This window comes from Malaclemys terrapin, chromosome 5 (assembly GCF_027887155.1).
Source record: "Malaclemys terrapin pileata isolate rMalTer1 chromosome 5, rMalTer1.hap1, whole genome shotgun sequence".
Lineage (NCBI taxonomy): Eukaryota > Metazoa > Chordata > Testudines > Emydidae > Malaclemys > Malaclemys terrapin.
The window spans coordinates 23551265-23576558 of record NC_071509.1 but is presented as its reverse complement, the minus strand read 5'-3'; the positions used below and the strand labels follow the sequence as shown (position 1 = coordinate 23576558).

The 25294-nt window shown below is 40.9% G+C and overlaps 1 protein-coding gene across 6 annotated transcripts in view; it reads right to left on the bottom strand.

Moving 5' to 3' along the window:
• Window positions 1–25294, bottom strand: part of ABLIM2 (actin binding LIM protein family member 2) — a 214898-nt gene that overhangs the window by 48541 nt on the left and 141063 nt on the right. For 2 of the 6 annotated variants that reach the window (XM_054030385.1, XM_054030384.1), the window contains exons 10-14: window positions 23598–23744; window positions 16199–16319; window positions 13726–13824; window positions 7794–7895; window positions 7105–7158 (exon numbers count right to left, since the gene is read on the bottom strand). In XM_054030385.1, coding sequence (XP_053886360.1) covers window positions 7105–7158; window positions 7794–7895; window positions 13726–13824; window positions 16199–16319; window positions 23598–23744 — 523 coding nt within the window. The remainder of the gene's footprint in view (window positions 1–7104; window positions 7159–7793; window positions 7896–13725; window positions 13825–16198; window positions 16320–23597; window positions 23745–25294) is intronic. The other 4 variants (XM_054030387.1, XM_054030388.1, XM_054030389.1 and 1 more) reach the window with 4 other exon arrangements.

Here is a 25294-nt window from a genome sequence, read left to right as displayed (position 1 = left end):
AGGATTGCCCAAGCAACAGAAGGCTGGCATTCAATAACTTTTAAAATTTTAAAGTGCAGTATGGCCTTGTCCTTCCCTCCTCCCCCACCCCACCTGGTGCTTCCCTCCTCCCCCACCTCTCCCGGGCTTGGCAGTTATCCCCCTATTTGTGTGATGAATTAATAAAGAATGCATGAATGTGAAGCAACAATGACTTTATTGCCTCTGCAAGCGGTGATCGAAGGGGGGAGGGGAGGATGGTTAGCTTACAGGGAAGTAGAGTGAACCATGGGGGAGGGGATCATCAAGGAGAAAAAAACAGAACTTTCACACTGTAGCCTGGTCAGTCATGAAATTGGTTTTCAAAGCTTCTCTGATGCGCACCGCGCCCTCCTGTACTCTTCTAACCGCCCTAGTGTCTTGCTGCATGTAATCAGCAGCCAGGCGATTTGCCACTACCTCCCACCCCGCCATAAACGTCTCCCCCTTACTCTCACAGATATTGTGGAGCACACAGCAAGCAGTAATAACAATGGGAATATTGGTTTCGCTGAGGTCTATCCGAGTCAGTAAACTGCGCCGGCGCGCTTTTAAACGTCCAAATGCACATTCTACCACCATTCTGCACTTGCTCAGCCTATAGTCGAACAGCTCCTGACTACTGTCCAGGCTGCCTGTGTATGGCTTCATGAGCCATGGCATTAAGGGGTAGGCTGGGTCCCCAAGGATAACTATAGGCATTTCAACATTCCTAATGGTTATTTTCTGGTCTGGGAAGAAAGTCCCTTCCTGCAGCTTTTGAAACAGACCAGAATTCCTGAAGATGCGAGCATCATGTACCTTTCCCAGCCATCCCACGTTGATGTTGGTGAAATGTCCCTTGTGATCCACCAGTGCTTGCAGCACCATTGAACAGTACCCCTTTTGGTTTATGTACTCGCTGGCTTGGTGCTCCGGTGCCAAGATAGGGATATGTGTTCCGTCTATCGCCCCACCACAGTTAGGGAATCCCATTGCAGCAAAGCCATCCACTATGGCCTGCACATTTTCCAGAATCACTACCCTTGATATAAGCAGCTCTTTGATTGCGTTGGCTACTTGGATTACAGCAGCCCCCACAGTAGATTTGCCCACTCCAAATTGATGCCCAACTGACTGGTAGCTGTCTGGCGTTGCAAGCTTCCACAGGGCTATCGCCATTCGCTTCTCAACTGTGAGGGCTGCTCTCATCTTGGTATTCTGGTGCTTCAGGGCAGGGGAAAGCAAGTCACAAAGTTCCATGAAAGTGCGAAAGTTTCACAGCCACTGGGAATCATCCCAGACCTGCAACACTATGCGGTCCCACCAGTCTGTGCTTGTTTCCTTGGCCCAGAATCGGCATTCCACAGCATGAATCTGCCCCATTAACACTATGATTAACACTATGATGTGCACATTGCCAGGTCCCGTACTTTGTGAGAGGTCTATGTCCATGTCCTCATCACTCTCGTCACCGTGCTGCCGTCGCCTCCTCACCTGGTTTTACTTTTGCAGGTTCTGGTTCTGCATATACTGCAGGATAATGCGTGTGATGTTTACAGTGCTCATAATTGCCGCGGTGATCTGAGTGGGCTCCATGTTCCCAGTGCTATGGCGTCTGCGCTGAAAAAAGGTGCAAAATGATTGTCTGCCGTTGCTCTGATGGAGGGAGGGGCGACTGACGACATGGCTTACAGGGAATTAAAATCAACAAAGGGGGTGGCTTTGCATCAAGGAGAAACTCAAGCAACTGTCACATAGAATGGCCCCCTCAAGGATTGAACTCAAAACCCTGGGTTTAGCAGGCCGTTGATTTCATGGAGGGAGGGAGGAAGGGAAGGGGGAGCAAATGAATACAAAACAAATCTGGTCTATTTCTTGTTTTGATCCACTCCATCTATCTTATACATCTTAGGCTGGCAGCAGACGGTGCAGTACGACTGCTAGCCGTCGTCATCTCCTGGCTGCTCACCAGAAGACGGTGCAGTATGACTGCCGGCAGGACTCAGTCTCCAGGAGACAAAACTTAAAAGGGGAATGACCTGGCTGAGTCACTCCCATGTCTGCTCAGGCGCCCCTGACCGACCTCACTGAGGTCAGCTAAAAGAGCACCCAGGAGTACGACGATGATGGCTACCAGTCATAATGCACCGTCTGCTGCCGAAAAACAATGAGCTGCTGCTGTGTAGCAATGCAGTCCCACATCTGCCAGCACCCAGGAGACATACGGTGACGGTTAGCTGAGCAGGCTCCATGCTTGCCGTGGTATGGTGTCTGCACAGGTAACCTAGGAAAAAAGGCGCAAAACGATTGTCTGCCGTTGCTTTCACAGAGGGAGAAAGGGGCCTGACGACATGTACCCAGAATCACCCGCGACACTGTTTTTGCCGCATCTGGCACTGGGATCTCAACCCAGAATTCCAATGGGCAGCAGAGACTGCGGGAACTGTGGGATAGCTACCCACAGTGCAATGCTCTGGAAGTCCACGCTAGCCTCAGTACTGTGGACGCAGTCTGCCGACTTAATGCACTTAGAACATTTTGTGTGGACACACACACAATCGACTGTATAAAAACGATTTATAAAAACAGATTTCTATAAATTCGACCTAATTTCGTAGTATAGACATACCCAAAGATTGGAGAAGTAGTAAATAATGAAGAAAAGAGGTCACTTAGCGATCTGGATTGCTTAATAAACTGGGCACAAGCAAACAATATGCATTTTAATATGGCTAAAGGTAAATGTATACATCTAAGAACAAAGAATGTAAAAACTAAGAACTTACAGGATGGGGGAATCTGTTCCTGGGAAGCAATGACTCTTGAAAAAGATTTGGGGATCACGGTGGATAATCAATATGAATATGAATTCCCAATGTCACACAGTGGCCAAAAGGGCTAACACAATCCTTGGATGCATAAAAGGGGGAATCAAGAGCACAGAGGGTTTTTAACCTCTCTATTTTGTGCTGGTGTGATTGCTGCTGGAATACGCTGTGAAGTTCTGGTATCTACAATTCAAGAAGGATGTTGAAAAATTTGGAGAGGGCACAGATCAGAGCCATGAAAACGATTAAAAGGTTAAAAATATACCTGACAGTGATAGACTCAAGAAGAACAACAAGGAGTCTGGTGGCACCTTAAAGACTAACAGATTTATTTGGGCATAAGCTTTCGTGAGTAAAAACCTCACTTCTTCGGATGCATCTCTCAAGAAGGTCAATTTATTCAGTTCGGGGGTGACTTGATCAAAGTCTACAAGTACCTCCACGGGGGGGAAAATATTTGATAATAGGCTTTTTCAGTGTAGCAGGGAAAGGTATAACAAGATCCAATGGGTGGAAGTTGAAGCTAGACAAATTCAGACTTGATGTAAGACATAAATATTTATCAGTGAGAGTAATTAACAGTTGGAGCCATTTACCAAAGGTTGTGGTAGAGTCTTCATCACAGGCAATTTGTAAATCATGATTGACATTTAAAAAAAATATAGGCTCTAGTTCAAAAGAAATTATTTTGGGGAAGTTGTATGGCCTGTGTTTTACAGGAGGTCAGACTAGATGATCACACTCTTCTGACCTTTTTTCAGGGTAGCAACCGTGTTAGTCTGTATCCTCAAAAAGAACAGGAGTACTTGATAGAGATCTTGTAGGTGCTTGTCTCTATCTGAGGGATTAGAGCAAATGCGGTTATATTTTAGAGCTTGGCTGTAGACAATGGACTGTGTGGTGTGTCCTGGATGGAAGCTGGAGGCATGTAGGTAAGTGTAGCGGTCAGTATCAAGCATTCTTAAAACTACAATACCCACCTGCTGAAGTGAAAAAACAGATTGACAGAGCCAGACGAGTACCCAGAAGTCGCCTCCTACAAGACAGGGCCAACAAAGAAAATAACAGAACACCACTAGCTGTCATCTTCAGCCCCCAACTAAAACCTCTCCAGCGCATCATCAGAGATCTACAACCTATCCTGAAAGATGATCCTTTACTCTCACAGATCTTGGGAGACAGACCTGTCCTCGCTTACAGACAACCCCCCAACCTAAAGCAAATACTCACCAGTAACCACACATCACTGAACAAAAACACTGACCCAGGAACCTATCCTTGTAACAAAGCCCGATGTCAACTCTGTCCACATATCTATTCAAGTGACATCATCATAGGGCCTAATCACATCAGCCATACCATCAGGGGCTCGTTCATCTGCACATCTACCAATGTGATATATGCCATCATGTGCCAGCAATGCCCCTCTGCCATGTACATTGGCCAAACCGGACAGTCTCTCCGCAAAAGAATTAATGGACACAAATCTGACATCAGGAATCATAATACTCAAAAACCAGTGGGAGAACACTTTAACCTGTCTGGTCATTCTATGACAGATCTGCGGGTGGCTATCTTACAACAGAAAAACTTCAAAAACAGACTCCAACGAGAGACTGCTGAGCTGGAATTGATATGCAAACTAGACACAATCAACTCAGGATTAAATAAGGACTGGGAATGGCTGAGCCATTACAAACATTGAATCTATCTCCCCTTGTAAGTATTCTCACACTTGCTTCTTATCAAACTGTCTGTACTGAGCTATCTTGATTATCACTTCAAAAGTTTTTTTCTCTTACTTAATTGGCCTCTCAGAGTTGGTAAGACAACTCCCACCTGTTCATGCTCTCTGTATGTGTGTATATATTTCTCCTCAATATATGTTTCACTCCATATGCATCCGAAGAAGTGGGTTGTAGCCCACGAAAGCTTATGCTCTAATAAATTTGTTAGTCTCTAAGGTGCCACAAGTACTCCTGTTCTTTTCTTCTGACCTTGTAATCTATGAATCAACAGCATCCAGACAGAAGCCCTTCTTTCTTTCTTTCTTTCTCTTTCTTTCTTTCTCAGCTTCCGTAAATCAGTCAGGTCTGATGAAGAACACCATCCAAACTGGAAGAGCCAATGCTCTCCATGAAAAGAAACATGGGTAATTTTCAAAAAGTCAATGATGGGTACAATAGAACACCCTACTTTTGACAGCATAAGTTAAAAAAACCACTTAAATAAAACCATGAACCCTAATTATGACCAGAGAAAGGTTTTCAAACCCTGATCCTCTTCTTTTCTGAATGTGCAGTCCTCTGCTTATTTGCGCCTGTGATGTATCTGCTGTATTTCCTAAATCTTCACCTCCATTTAAGCCTTGCACCTCTTACTGCTTACCAGTTTAAAGCCAAATTATGGCTACTCCAGAGCAAGTGCAAGAAAAGAGAGAAGATGTACGAATCCTTCCATCCTGCCCCCTCCCAACCCACTTTGTGCAGTCAGGCAGAGGGTAGTCATAGCTTGGTTGCAGGCTCTGGGCAATGCAAGGGGCTGGGATGGGCAGCTATTGCTGCCAGCAGCACTAGTAGTTACAGAGGAGACATAGCTCATAGGGAAGAGGAAGAGGAATGATCCTGTCCTCCCTGGCATAATGGCAGGCCTCTCTCATGACTTGAGCACCTCGCTGTAGAGCATTAAGTAATATGACTATACATCTATCACCTGCAGTTTGCTCCTCTCATTCTTTCTTCAAGGGGAGAAGTGTATGAGCTGTGGAGTGTTTTGTTTTGGTAGGGTGAGGTTTTTTGGTAGGGTGAGGTTTTTTGGGGGAGGTTTGCCTTTGTCTGTGAATATAGAAATATCTCAGAAGTGACCCTTTCCCTTTAGCCTCTCTTATGGGATATCAATTTTCCAAATGCCCTTTTGTGATGCAACCTTGAAATGTGGTATGCCTTATTCATTAAAGGCTACCAACATTTCTTCCTTTAGAATTCTTCAGGGGCTGTTTAATCAGCATGGAAGGGGAAAAGAACCCAGGAGATGCTAAGGCAGTTGGGCAAGTGAATGGTATGACAGGGGATTCTTGATGGAACCTGGGAAACTCCAGGAAAAAACCCACCCACATATAATGTGCTTCCATGATGCAATCTTGGGGTTAGAATTCTCCAATATGGAGAAATTAGGGCAATCAGAGGTTGGTAGCTCCATATAATGGATTTAGCCAAGAAAATTGTTAGAGGTCAGGTAAATGCATTGCAGACACTGACTCTGGTAATCAACACACACAACTGTACACATTGCATGAAAAATAAAAGACTAGCAGAAGAATACAAACTCTGCATTCTTCCCAGCCTGAATAAATCATTTTTGTGGTACTTAACTAGCTGCAGCACTTGTGAACTGTAAAATACTGTCACTTTAAGCTGGGTCTTGAATTTTCAGAAACTGATAGCTGGATTTCACTTCAAAACATTTACAACTTCTATACATCAAACACTGTCTGCTATTTTTAGCAGTTTTTCATGATGCTATCTGGTTCTATTATGAAATTTTCTATTTTACTGCTTCAGTTGAAGCATGCATGATTTGTACAGTTCTTTTTCAAAGTCACGTGTTGTGTCAGATTACTATGTGCCACAAAAACATTTTCTGTATAGTTCTGTTTAGGGACTTAGGTGCCAATCTTGCAATTGGGTCTGCCCATTCAGTTCCAATTGTATGGTGCAGATCAGAAGCCATCTTTGGTCAGATCACAGCCGTTAAAAAGGAATTTGTCCTCAACGGATATAACCTCATTGAAGAATTGTTCTGATATTATGATAAAGTAAAAAAATCTTGCCGATGAAAGATGGATATTCAATATGCACCATATATCAATGAACCTAAATGTTTATTCTTTGCTGTAATGCAGAAGCAAAAATTACCTTAAAATTTAGATATTCCCCAGGATCGCCTGAAAGCAAGATAGTAATGTACTATATTTAACATACTATTGTGTCATTCTGATAATAAGCAAATTGCTTTAAGATCAGTATTAGCTTTAAATTAATAATGCACAGCATGACATCACTATTCCAGCCACTTACTGAGTCTTCAGACTTCATGTTATGCAGGGAGTTACCAATTTTCTGTGTTACTTAATTCTTTTCCTTTTTGTTTTTAGAAAATAGGGATTCTGGCATAATTAAATGAGAATACGATAGCACAACTAGTTCAGTGGTAAATATGCACTTCCTTAACAAGGGCATGCGTAGAAAATACTGCAGCAGAGAAAAGCAGACTGTACCATGCTGTCTGTAGATAGGGGGTTTCCTATAGATGTTATCTTTTACTCCAGTGTCTGAGAAAGAGGAAAGAAAAAGGAAAGAACAAAAGAGTAAGCAAACAGTTTAGACCGTGCTGCTTCTGTTTATTCTAACAAATAAATAAATAAATAAATAATCACTTGAGCAGAGACCATTCATTCATTTTAATGTGTAGTAACTGCTATTACAATACAATGCAACATTTCTCATCATTAGTACACACTTAGAACATTCTGGGCTGCATAGCTGCCCAAATTTTTCCATCAATCCAAAAGGGATATATTAATATGGCTCCTTACCCATCAGGTCATTTAGTAGATGGGTACTTAAAAAATTCAGCCTAACATCATATCCATAAATTCAACAGACCTGTGCAACCAGCAGTAACATTTAAAGACAATGACATCTTCTAGGTTTAACATAAAATAAAGTTGTCTCTTTGAGCTTCTCCTAGTGCAAACTTGTTTATACACAGAAAAATATGAAGAGTGTAACTCATTCACTTCTGAGATCATGTTTAACAGCTAACATTTTCACTCTTCAGAAGAAATAAGGTTTTTTGTTATTGTTGTTCTACAGGTCACAAAGCAATGCAAAATCCATTGACAATTTAGGAGAAAATGAACATGTGCCACAATTGAAGATTAAAAGCTAAGCAGTGAATGCCTACCTGGAACATGGAAATGTCTAGGAGCCTGCTGATAGGCAGAAGGCGAAGATTTGCTGTCTGAATACATGGATAAGCTTGGAGTGCTCCGACCACTTTCACTGCCTCCAAAGGGAAGAGCAAAGAAAGCAGATAAAAGAAAAAAATGGAAAGCAAAGTAGAGTACTTCAAGCATAAAAAGCTTACTCAAAATGACTTGTTAATCCAACATTTTTAAATAAATAGTTCTGTGTAAAACCTCAACTTGCTTATTGGCACCATGTCTGGTTTCTGATGTGACTCTCTTAGCAAAGGCAATACCATACAGTGGTTCAATCACTAAACAGATCTAGGAACTGGAGTTTGCTATATCAGCAATAATGCATACTTGATGGATAACATCAGGTATAAGCATCAGTCTTGTAGCTCTGCTTTGAAATCTAAAATTCTCTTTTAAAAATGTGATGCTGTTAAAAAAATAAAATAAAAGAATCTCCAGGAATCTGTAGGTCCTTTTTTTTCCAAACGGCTCCTTCATAGCCTTAACTGAGCACATATATTAGGGAATTTTAGCAAAGTTTAAGGTTATGGCATTAAATTATAGCCTGCCCTAAAACCACCAGTGAAATCATTCAGTAATGTTAAATTAGTTCAAAGCAGGACTGCACCAAAAAGCAGCTGCTATGGCTGAGTCATGTCTTATTGGATATATAAATTACAAAATAGACTGTTGTTGAGATCTTGTACTATGTTTATTCTAACCCCCCTGATAACTCTCCACAGGATTTTATTCATATGCAGACAGGGTTGGATTATCAAGTCATGGATCTATAATGCCATAGCCAACTTGGCAGAATTTAAAGGTACATAAAATTCTATTGATCTGTACCAATTGATACCCTTATTTTGTTAAATACTCTTCAAATACTCCATTTATTTCCTGTCAATTAATCCTCAGAGCACACTCTATGGCATTATAATGCTGCTTGGCAAACAAAAAAGTAAAGCTCTACTTTTTTGGGACTTGTAAAATCCAGTTCATGTGTAGCATTGTTAAGCAATTGGTAGCTAAACATGATATTTTTACAAAACATAGAACTGCTGACAATTTGCAGTAACCACTTGGAGCGCAGAATTAATGGACATTAATGATGAAGGTACAGCAGTTCTTTTGAAGAAAGGCTAGCAGCCCAGAATACAGCTTTAGATGTATCACTGAGCATTGCCATGTGGGAGAGAGGGGTTAATGGGTAGTTTTGGGTTAGTAGAAAGCCCATAGCAAAGGTGAAAAATCTGGTAAACTGGGGATGAAGCAGGGGATTGCTAACAATTCACAAAGCCGAGCAGCCTCTGTTGAGGAGTACTGGAGAGACATTAAATACAGTCCCAGAGAATGTCATGTATTCCAACATTTTAACCATAGGCCTGCCGTTGATGGGAGTATTGCTATTGACCCTAATAGGAGCAGGAGAAGGCCACATGGGAACAGAGGAGAGAGCTGTGCATCTCATAAATATTCCTGCTAATTAATCCATTTTATTGTGGGACTGTTACTTCCCTGTACAGTGCGGAATTAAATTAAGATCATTAAAACTAAAAAATAATGAGGAGTCACTGCCATCGTTTATCTGGTAGCAATGACTTGATAAGTCAGTAACAACTTTTTAAAAAGTATTCTGCATAGTTCAGAGACTGAAACTGGAACAACATTAGTTGATATTCTCCAAGTACTACCAAGAACCGAGGGCTTGATTGTGGAGTTACTGCAAGCCCTGAGTAAGGGCCAACGTGTCAACGTGCTGCCCTAGGAGCAAACCAGAAGCTAAACTGTGACTGACAGAATCACAGTTTGGCTTCTGGTTCCCATCTTGCTCCAGGGAGAAAGCCAGGTGTGCCAGCCATTTACTGGGCACAGATTACTTCCCCCTCTGTGCCAGCTGAGCTGCTGCACTTGACCCACTCCCTGTCCCTATTAGCCCACCTATGTAGCAGCCCTGTAGAAACATCTCTACCCTTACACTGTACCACACAATGCAGATAGCAAGGGAGTGTCTTATACTCCTTTATCCTCTTGCAATGGGTGCATGGGAGAAATCCCAGCCTCACCCTAAATAACAGGGAGCATGGCATGGGAAATAGCTGCTTCCTGGTTAAGGTTTATGCACCCCATTGTATCCCAGTTATTATCACCCCCATGCAATGTCACATCCCAGGGTAGAGTTTGCCTGGAAAGGTTGCTAAAAAAATCAGAAAGGGCTTTTTAAAGTTATGGTGTTTTCAAAAGATGCCTGTCCTTCGCGTGCTCAAAATTCCTGTATCACTAAACATTTATAATTGGGGTAGTGGAAGGCATGGCCCTTAATACATCACATACTTTGGACACTTAAAATAGGATAAAAGCCTCACCAGACAGGATTGGGGCCCCATTGTGCTGGGAATCATATAAATATAGACAGAAATCCTCTAGATCAGGCGTTATTTTCCTGTTATGTTCAAGGGACCAGAAGGAAGAATGGAACAGGAGGAGAGAACTTGGGAAGGGAGGAGAGGCAGGAATGCAAACACATGGAACTGAAGGCTGCAATTCTGCCAACTGCTCTGTGTGGGATCCATCTGTGTGGAGTAGTTTGTAAGATCAGGGCCTAGATTTCTATTAAAAGAAAAGGAGGAGGCAAGCTATTCTTGAGGCCCATTATACCATACAAGCTGAGCCACCATTTAAATTATTAAAATTATGTCAAAAATTTGCCACTGACTCTGAAAGTGTGTAGCTGGATTTTGCATTTTACATGCCAAATTATTAATATTTAGCAATAAATCAAACTGAAGGCCAAAGTAAAAGGTCCTATTAGCTTACAACAACCTCTAAGATCCTCTATAATTGTCTCTTGCCTGAGGTTTTCCTGGGTAAAAACTGAGTAAAGACTCCATGTCTGATCCCATAGAATATACAACTACTGGAGAGAGCAGTTTTATAAAGTTTTGGTTTGGTTCTCTGCCATTAGCAGGGTGAAAAAATAGAATCATGAACTCTTTCCTGGATTTCATTTTATTTTATTTGGAAAGAATCCTGAAAGGTTTACTTTGAACTTAAGTACCAACCACAGAAACATACTCATGTCTCTTGGCTCTTAACAAGACAGGCTGCCCTTTTAACCTTGTATGTTTGGAGTGTAATGACTAGACCTCAAAACATCATCCCCTCTCATGCCATTCCATGGCTGGTCAGGAAGAATACCGTGTCTTTTTGTACCTCCTCATTTTCAGCAGCATGCTGCTTATTGTCAATCCCTTACATTTCCAATCTAGCCATTGACATTGCAGAATTGTATTTTTGTCTTGCAGGATGGGGGGTCTGGCAAGAATTTTGCAGATTCGCGAAGCAGCTAGAAGGCTATTGTAAGGGTTGTATGCCTGAAAATCCTTCCTGCCCTGGAACTCTTCAACATGCACAGTCACCACTGGCCCCAAAACGGCAATTCCAGAAATTATTTCTGAAATCGGGTCATTTTACATGTCCATATGTTAAGCACATGAAATTGGTTTTTATTTGAAGTCTTGAAAACTGCAATGATGTTTTCCAAGCTTTCAAAGCCAGTGAGTACTAACGTGGAATAAAAAGGACACGTCCTGGAAAATGTGGTTCTTAAATTAAGAAAGGCAAGGCACACTCCACTGCATTATAAAGGTGGGATTTTCCAAAGCTCTCAGCATTGGCCTAACTCTCACTGACTCCATTGCATCAACGGGAACATAGTTAGACCAATCCTGAGTGCTTTTGAAAATCCTTACATTTCTGAATTGTGATGGGCAGTAACTGTGGGATAAGTAAAGCTGCATTCTTAGCAAGGTTGTCACAGAAGTCAGAGAAGTCACTTTTATGATTAAAAACAAACAAAAAACACCCAACCTAGACACAACCAGATGATTTGAGGACTTTTGTGTGTGAGTAAATGTGATAGTGGAGGGTCAAACATATTACACATGCCAAGATAAACTGTGGATGGTAAAGAGAGCAGAAACTCACTGACAACATTCTTATGGCCAAAAAAAGGGGTAACCCAGTGAATTGTCAGTGAGGGCCTATGGCAAAGCCCATTGTAGTCAAGAGAAACGCCTACTGGTGTGGTGAGGTTTCTCTCGCTCAGCCAAGCACAGCTCTAATTATTTTGAACTGAAATGGCAAAAAAAAAAAAAAAAAAAAAAAAAAATCTTATTTTGAGCCCACGGCACTTGACAATAGTTTATCTATATTCCCATGACTTTTGCTCTTCTCACTATGATCTCTCCATAGCTTTTCCTACATTTTTACAAACAGAGAAGGTAATGTCAAACATTTATCAAGATAAAGAAGAAGGGCATCCTAGTATTTAGAACAAGGCACTTGGGGATCTCAGATCTCCTTTTTTATTATTTGCGGTGACACTCATTCAATGTACAACAAGGGGAAACTATGTAATACTTATTTAACCCATATGTAAATTGTATAAAAATACTTACCTAAACCTCATAGGAGAGTTGTGAGTCTTAGTTAATAAATATTTGCAAAGGGCTCTAAGCTCCTTGATAACAGGTGCTACAGAAGTGCAAAATATTATTATTTTGGCTGTTTTAGTAATTATTATTTTGTTAATAATAATTACTAAACAGGCTGCCACTTGATGGATTGTTTTCCAAACGACAGCAATAAATAATTACTGCTGCAAGTGGCAATGACAGGTAGTCATGAAAATATACTGGTTTAAGTGTGATCATATAGAAGTGCTGCTAAGCAACTGTCAATTGACTTTCAAATGAGAACATTCCACACTGTGTAATCATGCAGTGCAGTACACAGACAGGTTTTCCAGCTAAATGCATCCACTCTGATAAAACTGTCCAGCTTTACAGTACACATAAAACTGTATCCAAGCAGAGACTCATGTGATACAAGAGTGTGCTTCAGCCCTCCTAGAAGTGGGGGGACAGAATCTTTGTAGGTAGATTGTCTGTTAAAAATGGCATCACTTTGTTTACATTTGTTCTTTTTCTCCTTTCTCTTTTGGGGCTCACATTTGCAGGATATGGGCCTGATTCTGCTCTTATTTACACCAATGTTCAATGCACCTGCAGGGAGTCACCTCCTTTCCTATAACTGCTCCTATGACAAAGCTTTGCTTCATCAACTCAAATAGGACACAAAGATAGAGGATACAAAAGTAACTGAAAATGCTTGTGATTCATTCCCGTTTGCTTCCCCTTCCTCCCCACATTAATCCTAGTGGAAGGAAGTTGTTGTGATCATTCAACACCCTGCCTTCCTTTCTAATGTTTAAACAACATGCCAAGCAAAAGTACACTCTGCCTCAAAGGTTCCAGAGATTCCCCCATCACAGTGGCCTGTCTCCAGCATGCAGAACATTAACAATTAATGTGCCCTTTGTGAAATATTTTGACAGGAACGAGCATCAATTTATCCAAATAAATAACAATAAAGTTTCTGTGCTTTAAAGTAAATGGGCCAGATTCACAGCTGAGCAATGGAGCTATGCTGATTTAACCAGCTGCGGACCTGGCCCAATAGATGTTAACAGTGTTAAAAATGGACTAGCTCTTTAAATATATTGTAAGAAAGATGTATTTGATCCTCTAGGGTGTTAATGTCCCTTATTCCAATATCCGGTTATGGTCATTAAAACATGGAAACAAAGTTAAATATTTCTGTAAACGATAATAAACAAAATTTACAATTATTTCCACCCCCTCCCCCATCTTCAGATTTTTTTTCCCCTTTGGAAAAAACATTGAACAGTCACTGAAAAAAACACAGCAGGTCCCAAAGACTCACATGGTATGTGAAGAAAGCACTCACACAAAGTTAAGACAGACTATCCTGTTGGAAGCCATGCTTGCACAAAGAAAGTCAAAACACACTTGGAGAGGTTATCACAGCACAGTCGGCATTCCTGGGCCTTACCTTTGAAGAAAGGGATGTAATGATGTCTGAATGTAGATGTAGGGCTTGGGTGTTGGGGCAGGGAGATGCAGCTACTGGTACCAAGAGTCTGAGTACCAGCTAGGGGGCAACAAAGAGTAAGTGAAAATAAACTATTTTGTTCACTTACTGAAAGCCACAAAATATTCCTAGCAACGACACTCTTCTCACAGGAGCAGTTTTCTCTTGATGACATACAAACTTGGAAAGTATATTTTAGCTCCAGTCTGTCTTCTTGTTTCTAAAACAACGCAGGTCATAGTATGCAGTTTGGTAAGGGACAGAGACTTTCCATGAATGGAAAGAGAACAACACACAAAATGCTGATAACTATGTCCTGGGTTACCTCGGAGGTCAGACTAGATAATCAGCAGGGCCAGATTTACACCTTACGCACCACTAGTCACAGCATCTTCAGTGCCCCCCTGCCTACAGCTGATTTTTGTGTTTTCTGTAAAAAATGTAATTAAGAAAATATATAAATACAGCCTCCCCGGGAAGGCACGAGACCCTCCGCCACGCACTGCGCTCCCAGCCCGAGCCAGGGCGCAGCCCACCCGCTCCAGGCTAGGCGCAAGGCGGGGACTGTTCCTCTCCCCACAGTGAGTGGTCCCCGAGTGTCTTCTGTCCCTCCTGCAGCCCAGCGTGGCAGCTCTCCCTGTGCAACTGAATGGGGCGCCAGCCATGCCCTTCCCTCTCCCTCCACGGCACGGGCGGAGGCAGTGGGGTGGCTGAGATTGGGAAGGGGCTGGGACACTCCCAGCTACTTCAGCAGCCGCCCCACCCGGCTGCGGCTCACAGCGCCCCCCAGAGGGGCTGACTTGGATGCTCACTCTGCCCTAGCCCCACATGCTGGGCGGCAGCCTGGCCTCCTGTAGGAGAGCTGTACGTATTAACTTTTAACTTTTAGACACCCCTAGGCACGTGCCTACTGTGCCTAATTGGAAATCTGGCCCTGATGATCAGAATGATCCTGTCTGGTTTGGAACCTATGAATTTAAAAGGTGGAACATCAGAAAATATTCCAGAAGAGCATAACCTTACGATAAAACGCGCTGAGAAAAATCAGTGTTTTCAAAAGCTGCAACAGGGATGACGTGTTCATAAAGGGTCACAGTGGAATGAAATGGGGACAGCCAACATCTCTTTCTTTGCTAGGAACTTTGTAAGGGCAAGGTCCAGCTCCCACTGAAGTTGCTATTTTGCTATTAGCTTAAAGGATACAGGATCAAGCCCACAATGCAGGAAAATACTTAAGCACATGCCTAACTTTAAGCATCTGAGGAGCCCCACTGAAGCCCTTTTTTGTTGCTCTGAGGGCTAATACAGTCAAAACAACAAATACAGGTTAAAAATTCTTGCAGCCCCTCCCCGCCCCCCAAAGCCGTACAGGTTTATAACCCACTTTGGGTTGGGAATTGTTTATGTTTTCCTTCCCCTCCCAACCCTACTCCCATAGCGTGCAACCAAGCAGAATCCTGACGGAGCTGCTAGAGTCTCAGCAGAGACCAAGTCACTCTCCGCAGTAGATCTTCGATACTTTACTTTTTTTCACCCCCATCAAAGATTGTATGAACTATGAGACACAATTTTCTGTAAATGATTTCTGTAACCCATAAAACTTTCATTTGCATTAAGATTTCCATTTGAATGAAAGCTTATTGATGAAGAATCCCCTGATTTTCACAATGAGTTTCTGATCTTGAAGTAAAACACTCTTTAAGCCCCAATCATTCATCAATATTTCTGTTAAGTTCATAGAGTGACCTGGGAAATTATGTAACTCTTTATTGAGGAGCTTTATGGCCTATTTTTTAAGGGCCAAATCCTGCAAAAGCCCAACTATAAATGCAGGGTATCCTGACATAAATCAGAAGGGGCCCAGAGGTGTATCACTGCTGCTACTATGACCCCTGGCTGTAACAGGGGCTGCTGCAGCCCCTACTACAGGAGAGTTTTGACCAGCAGACTAGATTGGCAACTCCTCCAGTCTGGTCCTTAGTCCCCACAAAGCAGCGAAGAGAGCCACTGTGAACCATTACTCTGCAGTTCAAAGTCTCTTGGCTGCATGTCCGCTCCCCGCACTGTGTGGTGGAACAACTGTGGCTTTGCTGTTTAGATTCCCATGAACAGTAAGTCCAGGGGCAGGATTAAGACCTTAATCCATTACATTTTCTGTTTTCAGCTACCACCAATTTAACACAATTTCCTGATGCCTATTAAGTTTTATGAAAAAAAAAAAAATCACTGCATGTGCATAATCGAAAGTACTTGTTTGTTTGTCCCCCTGGGCAGCTATGTTCACATTAACCAGCATGTTGTAATACACTCGAAAAGGGAGGCTGGAATTGCTTTCCACACTATAAACCTTTCCGTTGGTATCTTCTACACTTACTAAATAGGCCAAAGGGGGAGGAGGGGAAAGAGAGATTAAATGAGCCTGCTTGTCAATTACCTGGTCTGCTGTAATGCTGAGGAGAATGGGATGTTGGAGTGTAGCGACCATAACCCAGAGATCCAGTAGAACTAGGACTTGATGTCCTATACTGTTTGAAAGATCTATCATCTTGGTCGCCCTGAGAGGAAAGGGAGGAAATCTAAGTCAACAGGAAAGACAGAGTGAATTATAAGATATTCAGAAGTTATCCATATCCAGTGTTGTTTTTCTGCCCTATATGCAAAAGGCCCAATTCTATCTTCATGCTCCATGCAGTCATAATGAAATGAGGGCAGAATACAGCCATAAATATCTCAAATCTGTTAAGAGTAGAGCAGTTCCAGAATTGCCAGACATGTCAGAGAATAGTCATATAAACATGGGAGGCAGCATGTAAGAAATGAGTCTAACATGAAAATACAGTTTGAAAAGAATGTACAATAGCAGAAATGTTCTGTTTTAGCACTATGTGCAGAATTCCCAATTTGTTTGTACCTTGCATTTGTTTAAACATGTGCAAAATGAATGTAAGATGACAGCATTTTACATTCACTTTGTACATGTGTAAATAGGCAGACAAGGTGCCAGGCAGTATAGAATCGGGCCTCATCTGTTTAATTATGCTACGCAGATCTTCTGTGCCTGCTGTGTAACACATTCTGTACTATAAGCAAAACACATTCTATAATACTCAGGTGATCAATTTATGCATGAATATGTATCATTAGATTTAATGTTCTAGCATTACCACTTTCCATTTAAACCTATATCCTAAATACTTTAATTCCTGCAAATATACCTCACAGGGTTTTTCCTTTTTGCAGACTTAGGCCACTTCTCCCACAATCACTGCTAAGATTTTAATTAATTTTGTAGCAAATTGGTGACTGAAAATTTCAGATTGGTGACTGAAAAAGTATTGTTTTCTTAGGAAGCAAAAGCCCCCGTTATGTAGAAACCATTTTTGGATAACTAGTATCACTTTGGGATTCAGTTTTCTCAGTCCTTATTTAGGAAAATCAGAATTTGCCTGGGTAAGGTTGAATTAAAAAAAAAAAAAAAAAAAAACAGTCTCAGATCAATCTCTCCTGCAGAAAAACCTGTGGAAGGGGGTCCTGAGAGATACCCTTGCAGAATTATTCCCCCAATATTCCATTGTGCAGGTTGGAGGGGGAGAGAGTGCTCCTCTGCTTCCACCCTGCCCCAGCACCCTCTCCTAAGTTTATGGCAGTGCAGCTCCATCACACCCACACAGCCAGGATGACTCCTGGCCACAGCTGTCCCCTGAGTTGCCTAGAGTCCTATTATTCTTCCAGGGTCCAGAATGGGGACAACATGCATTGTTGGCCCCAGTTCAGCCTTCAATTCCTTTCCCCCTAGCCAATGCATTCCCTATTCTCTCCCCCCCCTGGGCAGACCTCAGACTCACAGGATACCCTTTGTAGGGTCCAAAAGAGAGGTTGCAGGGCCAGAGGGACACCTTTGCTCCCTTCCACACGGATGAAAGGTGGTCTGTGCACAATGGATTCCCTCCAGGTGTATCTACGGGATGGGAAAGTAAAGAACGATCAGGGTCTGAATAAGCATTTGAAGATTTGGCCCTGAAAGAGGATGACATGGAGATTTAGGGGCCCACTGTGCCATCAAAAACATGGTCGTGCAGAGCAAATGATTTTTATGACGGTACATGGCAATGGACGACCGTGTATTTGAAGATAGAAACAAGCCCTTATGAGAAGAGCTAGCTGCAATTTTTTAAAAACGCCTGTGTAAGAATTCAAAATTGTCCAAAAAAAGGGAGAATAATTTATGCCTGCCTAAACAGGTAGCACATTGTAGGCATTTCCTAGCCTTCTCTTTTGATTGCCACCAACTACTCCATGCTCACTCAAATCCCATGCTCATGTTGAAATACTTCTGCATGTCCTTTCCTAACTAGCTACATATTATCTACATTCTTACTTCGGCATAATGTATTCCAGGCAAAACAGCATAATGTCTTTGGAAGACATTCTTTATGAAGTAGAACCTTAATAAATACAGTTCTTTATAGACCAAAACACTGTCACTTAATGAGCTAAATAAAAAGTGGACAGGACAGTGCAGTTTATTAAACTTGAGGAAAGTCCTGTAGCACTGCTCATTTCAAGGATGAATAGCTTTGTAAGTAACAAGTACCATCCTTAGCACAGAAAATATACTCTGGAGAGGGCAAACTGAGGGCATATCTGAACATCCTTAAAGAATTCATGCGACTTTGTGAATCACAGCAGCTCTAAGAACAGTACCAATGTAACCTTTAGAGTTTACTATTATGCAGGATAATAGAGGGTAGTAAGTGAAGTTATTATATTTCTGAAACACTGATGATATTTCCACTTTGACTATCTCATGCATGTTTCTGCATGTTTTTGTCTCTGTAGGAAACAGCAAGCTAAATTTGTGGAATACAATAATGAGTGATATACTTCTTTTAAAAGAAAAATATCAGATAAATTACATTTCTAATTGATAACTCTACTTTTCTCTCTGAACCAACCGTTCTAGTGACAGTTTGCCATTTTTTATATTTAAGGGAAACTATCAATTAATTAGTGGGCCCAAATCTGCAATTTGTTACAAAAATTTTACAACAGTGTAATTCCACTCAGTTCAGTGAAGTTATGAGGCCATAAAACTAGTGTAATGGAGTAATGAGTCAGGCCTGCCATATTTATTTTTCCATCTACATAAACTAGAAAATACTGCTCCTGAAAGTGGTATTTCTTGGGTGTGATGTCCTTGTGTTGCTTCCAAAGTGGTATTTCTTGAACTGGCACCTTTAACAATGATGGTCCTGGGTATTGGTATAGTTCCATTAAAGTCAACGGAACTATACAGATCAACTGTGTATCCAGCCCCAGATGTGTGCATATATACATATAGGTAATTTAATTACATGTATATACAGTTGGTTTAACTATGTGTGGGGAAAAATGGACAGAAAGAGGCACGTTAAGGCCTTAGTCCAGGTCAAATAAAAATGCAAGTTGTAAATGTAAAAGCAGTTTACAATTCAGAATGTAATTTATTTGGTAACATTTGAAAAAGTTATGATCATCTAAATTTTATTTCATGAAGTAACTATTTCTGAAGTAGAAATGTAGATGACAATCAATGAAACGGATGCATTCAGATGACAATATAGAAGCACAGCAGTTGTTTGATATAAGTAACAATATTAAAGAAACCTCTTTATAAAGACACCATGGCTCTGCAGATGCAGGGAGCAAACCACTAACATTTCAGGCTCTGATGATTAACTTTATAAACAAGTTTAATGCACCAGGAAACAGATCAGAATAGAACAAAGGCACTGGGGATTACCTCAGTAAGTGTTGGAGAGGGCAACTGAGGTGACTGCAAATGGCAACACACAAAGTAACAAATTAGTCATACAAAATTCATGCATGATGCTATTTGTGAGAAATGCTATGTTAACAGTATCAACATCCATGTGTAACACATATGACACATACAATTAAAACAGGATATCCAGCAATTAGATCAAAAATACGAAGTTAGATTTTTTAAATAAAAATGAGGAGTAAAATGGAAACATCTTCCTTACACAGCCGTAAAATTATTTCATTTCAAAAGCGAATCCCATGGGCAGGTTGCACTCTATTGAATCCTACACTAAGGACTGCACCTTTAATAGAAAAAATCTTTGTTTAAAGCAACTACTTTAAAACAGAGATAAGCCTATGCCAAATCCTTTGTCTAGACTCAGCTGACGTTTGGATTGGAACTTTGAAGCTCCACCCATCTTTGCTTTAAAGTATTCCAAGATATCAGTACATTTCCTCCCCTAATCTTTAATTAAAGAGCATCTTTACTTGGCAACTAATTTTTGCTGTTCCCTCATTTTCCTCTCACAATTGAGAGAGAAATTCTGCTCTGTGCTACACCATTGTAAATCCAGAGTAATTTTATTGAAGCCAATAAAGAAATTGGTATTACCGAGCATAATTAGGCCCTATTTTTTAAAATAGCTTAGTTAAGTCACAGGCAATTAAGCACACATGGCACTTATGCCTAGCACTAAACTATGCTGACATTGGCATAGCTGGTTTAGTTTAAGGTAACCTAATAATACCCAAATGAAACTGAGTAAAACACTACAAGGAAATATTGATAGTGAAGCATTTTAGCATTAGGAACTTTTAGAAACATTTTATATGCTTTTGTCTTCTCTACATATCATCTCTGAAACAGAAGGCTCTGACTGACAGCTTAGTTTATAAAGGCATTTATGACTAAATAGTTTGGCTAACACCAGACTAAAAATAATTGTAGCACTCACAGAAATGTTTCTATAAGAACATAAGAAGGACCATACTGGGTCAGACCAAAGGTCCATCCAGCCCAGTATCCTGTCCACCGACAGTGGCCAATGCCAGGTGCCCCAGAGGGAGAGAACCTAACAGGTAATGATCAAGTGATCTCTCTCCTGCCATCCATCTCCACCCTCTGACAAACAGACGCTAGGGACACCATTCCTTACCCATTCTGGCTAATAGCCATTAATGGACTTAACCTCCATGAATTTATGTAGTTCTCTTTTAAACCCTATTATAGTCCTAGCATTCACAACCTCCTCAGGCAAGGAGTTCCACAGGTTGACTGCATGCTGTGTGAAGAAGAACTTCCTTTTATTTGTTTTAAACCTGCTGCCCATTAATTTCATTTGGTGGCGCCTAGTTCTTATATTATAGGAACAAGTAAATAACTTTTCCTTATTCACTTTCTCCACACCACTCATGATTTTATATTCCTCTATCATATTCCCCCCTTAGTCTCCTCTTATCCATTTAAAAATATTTTATTTGGTCTTGAAACTAAAAGGAGTCTGTTTAAAGACCTTTTTCAATAGCTAAGGATGCATAATGTCCATCAGGTAAAGGGGCACACATGGATGTTTGCAGGGACAAGGACATACAACTCACATTCTAACCCTGGAAAGAACAAGTGGTATCAGTTTTATAAGGCAATGAAAGCTATGGAATGGCACTGTTGTATTGGGAAAAAGCAGGACTACCATTAAGTGATAGCTTGTCAAATGATTAATGGTGAATGAAGGTGTGATTGAACAGATTATGTCTCCAACATGAAATAGCTCCCCAATTCCCCTAGCAGGAACTGCTCCCTATGGGAAGAAATTTAAGGAGCCCTGTGTTTTTTCATTAACCCAGGCCATATTGAGGGTGAAATCTTGACCCTACTGCAGACAATGTGGGTTTTCCCATAGGCTTCAGGGGAGCCAGGATATCACCCTTAATCTTATTCAATGCCTAAAGGGATTCACAGATTTTATGCATATCATCATGCTTATTATTAAAATCACACTATTCTGCCTATTGCTTTATTGTGCTTTCTGCCATCACACTCACTCTATTCCCAGATTACTATTCCAGTGGTAGCCAAGCTTACTGACCCTCCGAGCCACATACAACAATCTTCAGAAGTTCGAGAGCCGGGGTGCGCCTGCCAGGTCTTCAGCCGCTCGGGAGGTGCCTGCTGGGGTTTGGCGCTTCTGCCCCACTCCCGCTGAAGCCCTGAACCCTGGCTGACATGTCCCGTGGGGCTGACGTCCTGAAAACCCCTCCCCTCTGGGAAGAAGCAGTGCTAGATCCACCACCCTGCCGCAGGACAGAAGCCCCAAGCTCTCCAGTCTGGTAGGTGGAGAATGGGGGTGGAAGTGGGGGCTTTGCAAACTGCACTTTAACTGTAAAAGAGCTGCATGTGGCTCACAAGACACAGTTTGACCACCCCTGTACTATACCATGCCTCCAAACTACACCTTCCAGTGCCCTCTTTAATGGGAAGAGTGATACCCTTACTGCCATAGAGCAGTACCTTACTCCACAGTCTAGATGATTTCAGCCGGCCAATTCATGGAAGAAGGTGCTATCCATTGTGAGCAAGGGTGGCAGAGTCTGGGCATGTGATACTGAAAATATTTGGATCCCGAGGAGAGAATTAGGTTAAGATACTGGATGAATTAATCTAAGTCCAATGCATAAATAAAGAGTCCCAGTTTTCCATTAGAGCAAATTCTTTCATGTTGAATATGTTGTGATTCAACTGCTGAACCACTCATATAGGATTATTCAGGCTTATATCTTAGTTATGGGTTGGCAACAAAATACCCATTCATCACCAATATTAACAGGCACCCTTAAAATACCTGGGCAGATGCTAGAAAGCCAAACTGCCAATGTAGCAACATCATTCCCACTAGCAAGACCTCCAGTATGTGGGACCATTGGAAACAGCAGCAAGGAAGCGATGGTTCCAGAGCTGTTAGCCCATTTTCCAAGTGGATTATTAATAGGAGCACAGAAATTATCCTTCAAGTCATATTTTTGTTTGGAATTGATGTGAAACTGAAAAGGGCTAAATGAGCTTGTCTAAAATTCGGGGAGAGGTCAGCATTTTGTAAATCTTGAAGAAATCTTCTTATGTAGAAACAAAGCCAGTTACGGTGTTTATAGCTCCCTGTCAATGCAGGATTGTTCCCTGCAGTACCTTTACTTGTGCCCTTTTCAACAGAACTAAAAGTCATGTGCATAAAGTACATACATAAATGCTTGCAGGATCTGGGCAATTATTATTCCATTGCTATTATTTCAAGCATTTATTTGTACCCATCTATTTATATCCAAGTTAAGCTAACAATTAATTTTTTGTAGAGATTTTAATTTAAAAAATCTAAAACTATAAAAGAAATTAGAAAACAAAATGAAAGGCAGACATAAGCAAAGAAGAAATACTACCTTTTATGACAGGAGTGATGTAAAAATATGTTTCACGTAAAACAGCATTAGTATTAAATTACATTAGCAAAAATGTTATAACAATAGCTCTGCACATGAAAAGGGCAATATGTATGCATGACATCAAGATGAACTTTATTACGGGATGGTTGAAAGGAATTTGTGCACAGAAAAATGATACCTTTGTTGTGTTACCAAAATAACATGCTGCATATAACAAAAGCATGAAGGGTATTTGATTTGGCTTCTGATCTTTGTATTATAATTAGCAATGGTTCCTGTTTCCTACCACATGCAAGTATAATTTCTTTGGCAGAAAAACATACGTTCATTAAATCTCATCTGTTTAAAAAAAATATTTGATCACAAAAAGCTATCCTTTATTTCCCATGAACTAAAGAGTGAAATGGAAATCCCACTTGTTTTATGGACAATTCAAGTGACTGTGAAAACATAAAATAACTCCCATTAATCCAATTTTACAAAGTAATTACAAAAATTCCAAGTGTGTCTAATAGCTTAGACACAGTGATGTGTTTAATGATGCAAATTAATTTTTAGATTCACAAATTAAAAAACAACAACACAGGATTCAGTACCTCCCCATAACTATGCCTGTCATCTGAAGAGTAACTGATATATGGCGTATAGGAGATCATATCTGGGCGGGCAATGTTATAGATGGCTTTATTTTTAGGAAGAGCAGCCAAATCCCTGTAGTCAAGAATTTCATCTCCGAGCTTTGCCTAAGAAAAGGAGGAAAGAAAGCAGTAAAGATAAGAAGGAATATGATCAGGATACAATCAGAAAAGGACAGACCTATATAGGTAGAAGAACCAATAAATATTTAACTTTTTTATGACTCCGAATTTAAATATCTTTTCAGTGCTTACCACAAGATCTTAAATGCACATGGTTGTTTTCTTTATATATGTTGATGATTTCTCTGCCATTCAAGTTTAATGTATAGTTGTACTGTTGGATAATCCTAGTTTTCTTCCATTTACATCCTGCTGACTATTAGCTATGCAAAGAGACAGCAGGGCTAATCTTGGCCAGGCAAAAGTCCATTTCTTCTAAGGTGATTTTGGATTGCAGTGTTTGTATTCTTTTTCCATTACAGATGGTAATGAATAATCATGTACTTATTTCCAACATAACTATCCCCTGTCCAGATGCTGAAATGCTGCTAGTCAGTAATTTCTCCCATTCAAAAGAGCTGCTTATTCTATCCTACAGTTCCTGCATAACTAATCTGCAGTAAAATTGCATTACCGTGTACGATCCCTACCCTGCAACTGAAGTTAGGCTCCACCTCCATGGAGCTCTTTTCAAGATCAAGATTTATCTTTGTAAGGCACCAAACAAAGATCCTTTGCCTGTAAATATTGGTGTAGCTCCATGGAATCCAATGAAGCCAAGCCAGTTTACATGAGGGCTGAGAATCTGGCTGTAAGTCTTTACAAAACCTGTGACTTTCACAACACTCCATAGCTGTAGCTACACAACTCAGAGTGGGTTGCCCTGACCCCTCTTATGCCTCAGTTTAGATGGAGCATGATTTTGAAGTGGATCAATGTAAGTAAGCAATTTCTCTCTTTCTGTGTACATCTTATCTGTATGCAACATCACCCTGGAGAACACAGAACAAAAGGAGAATTTATTTCTGTACTTGAGCAAACATACAAAACACCTTATAAAATTCCAGGAACACTGTATAAAACAAAATCCCAGAAACAATATCCACGAAAGGAAGAAACCGCAGATAAAATGGAAAACAATCCTCCTCTTAAAAATCACTTAAAACAATTCCAAGAGAAAATACACTTCTTTCCACTGCTTCGAATCACACAGAATATATTTTGTCTCAGGTAATCTAACCCTTCCAACTGTTAGCTGCTTCTCAACACTCCCACCCCACTCCAGGTCTTCTCTTTGGTGAGTATATCCCCAGAGTCTGGGGTAAACAAATAGCTTTATGGAAGGAAGAACAGATAATCTCAATGAGTAACTGATCCTAAACACACTACTCCAGCTGCGTCCCACCTTTACCTCCTTCACTATCTATTTCACCCAGTCCTCATTCATGATTATGAACCAAAAGATACCAAGCCTCATTGGAAAAAATTATATTTGAGTATAATTCTTTCTACGCTGCCCATCCAAATATAGGAAATGTGGATGAAAACACATTTTGTTACAGACAACTTGGCCCAGCTCTGCTCTCAATACCTCTTAAAACCATTCCATTATTTTCTGCAATCATTCGGTTCAAAATGTTTACCCATTCTAACAG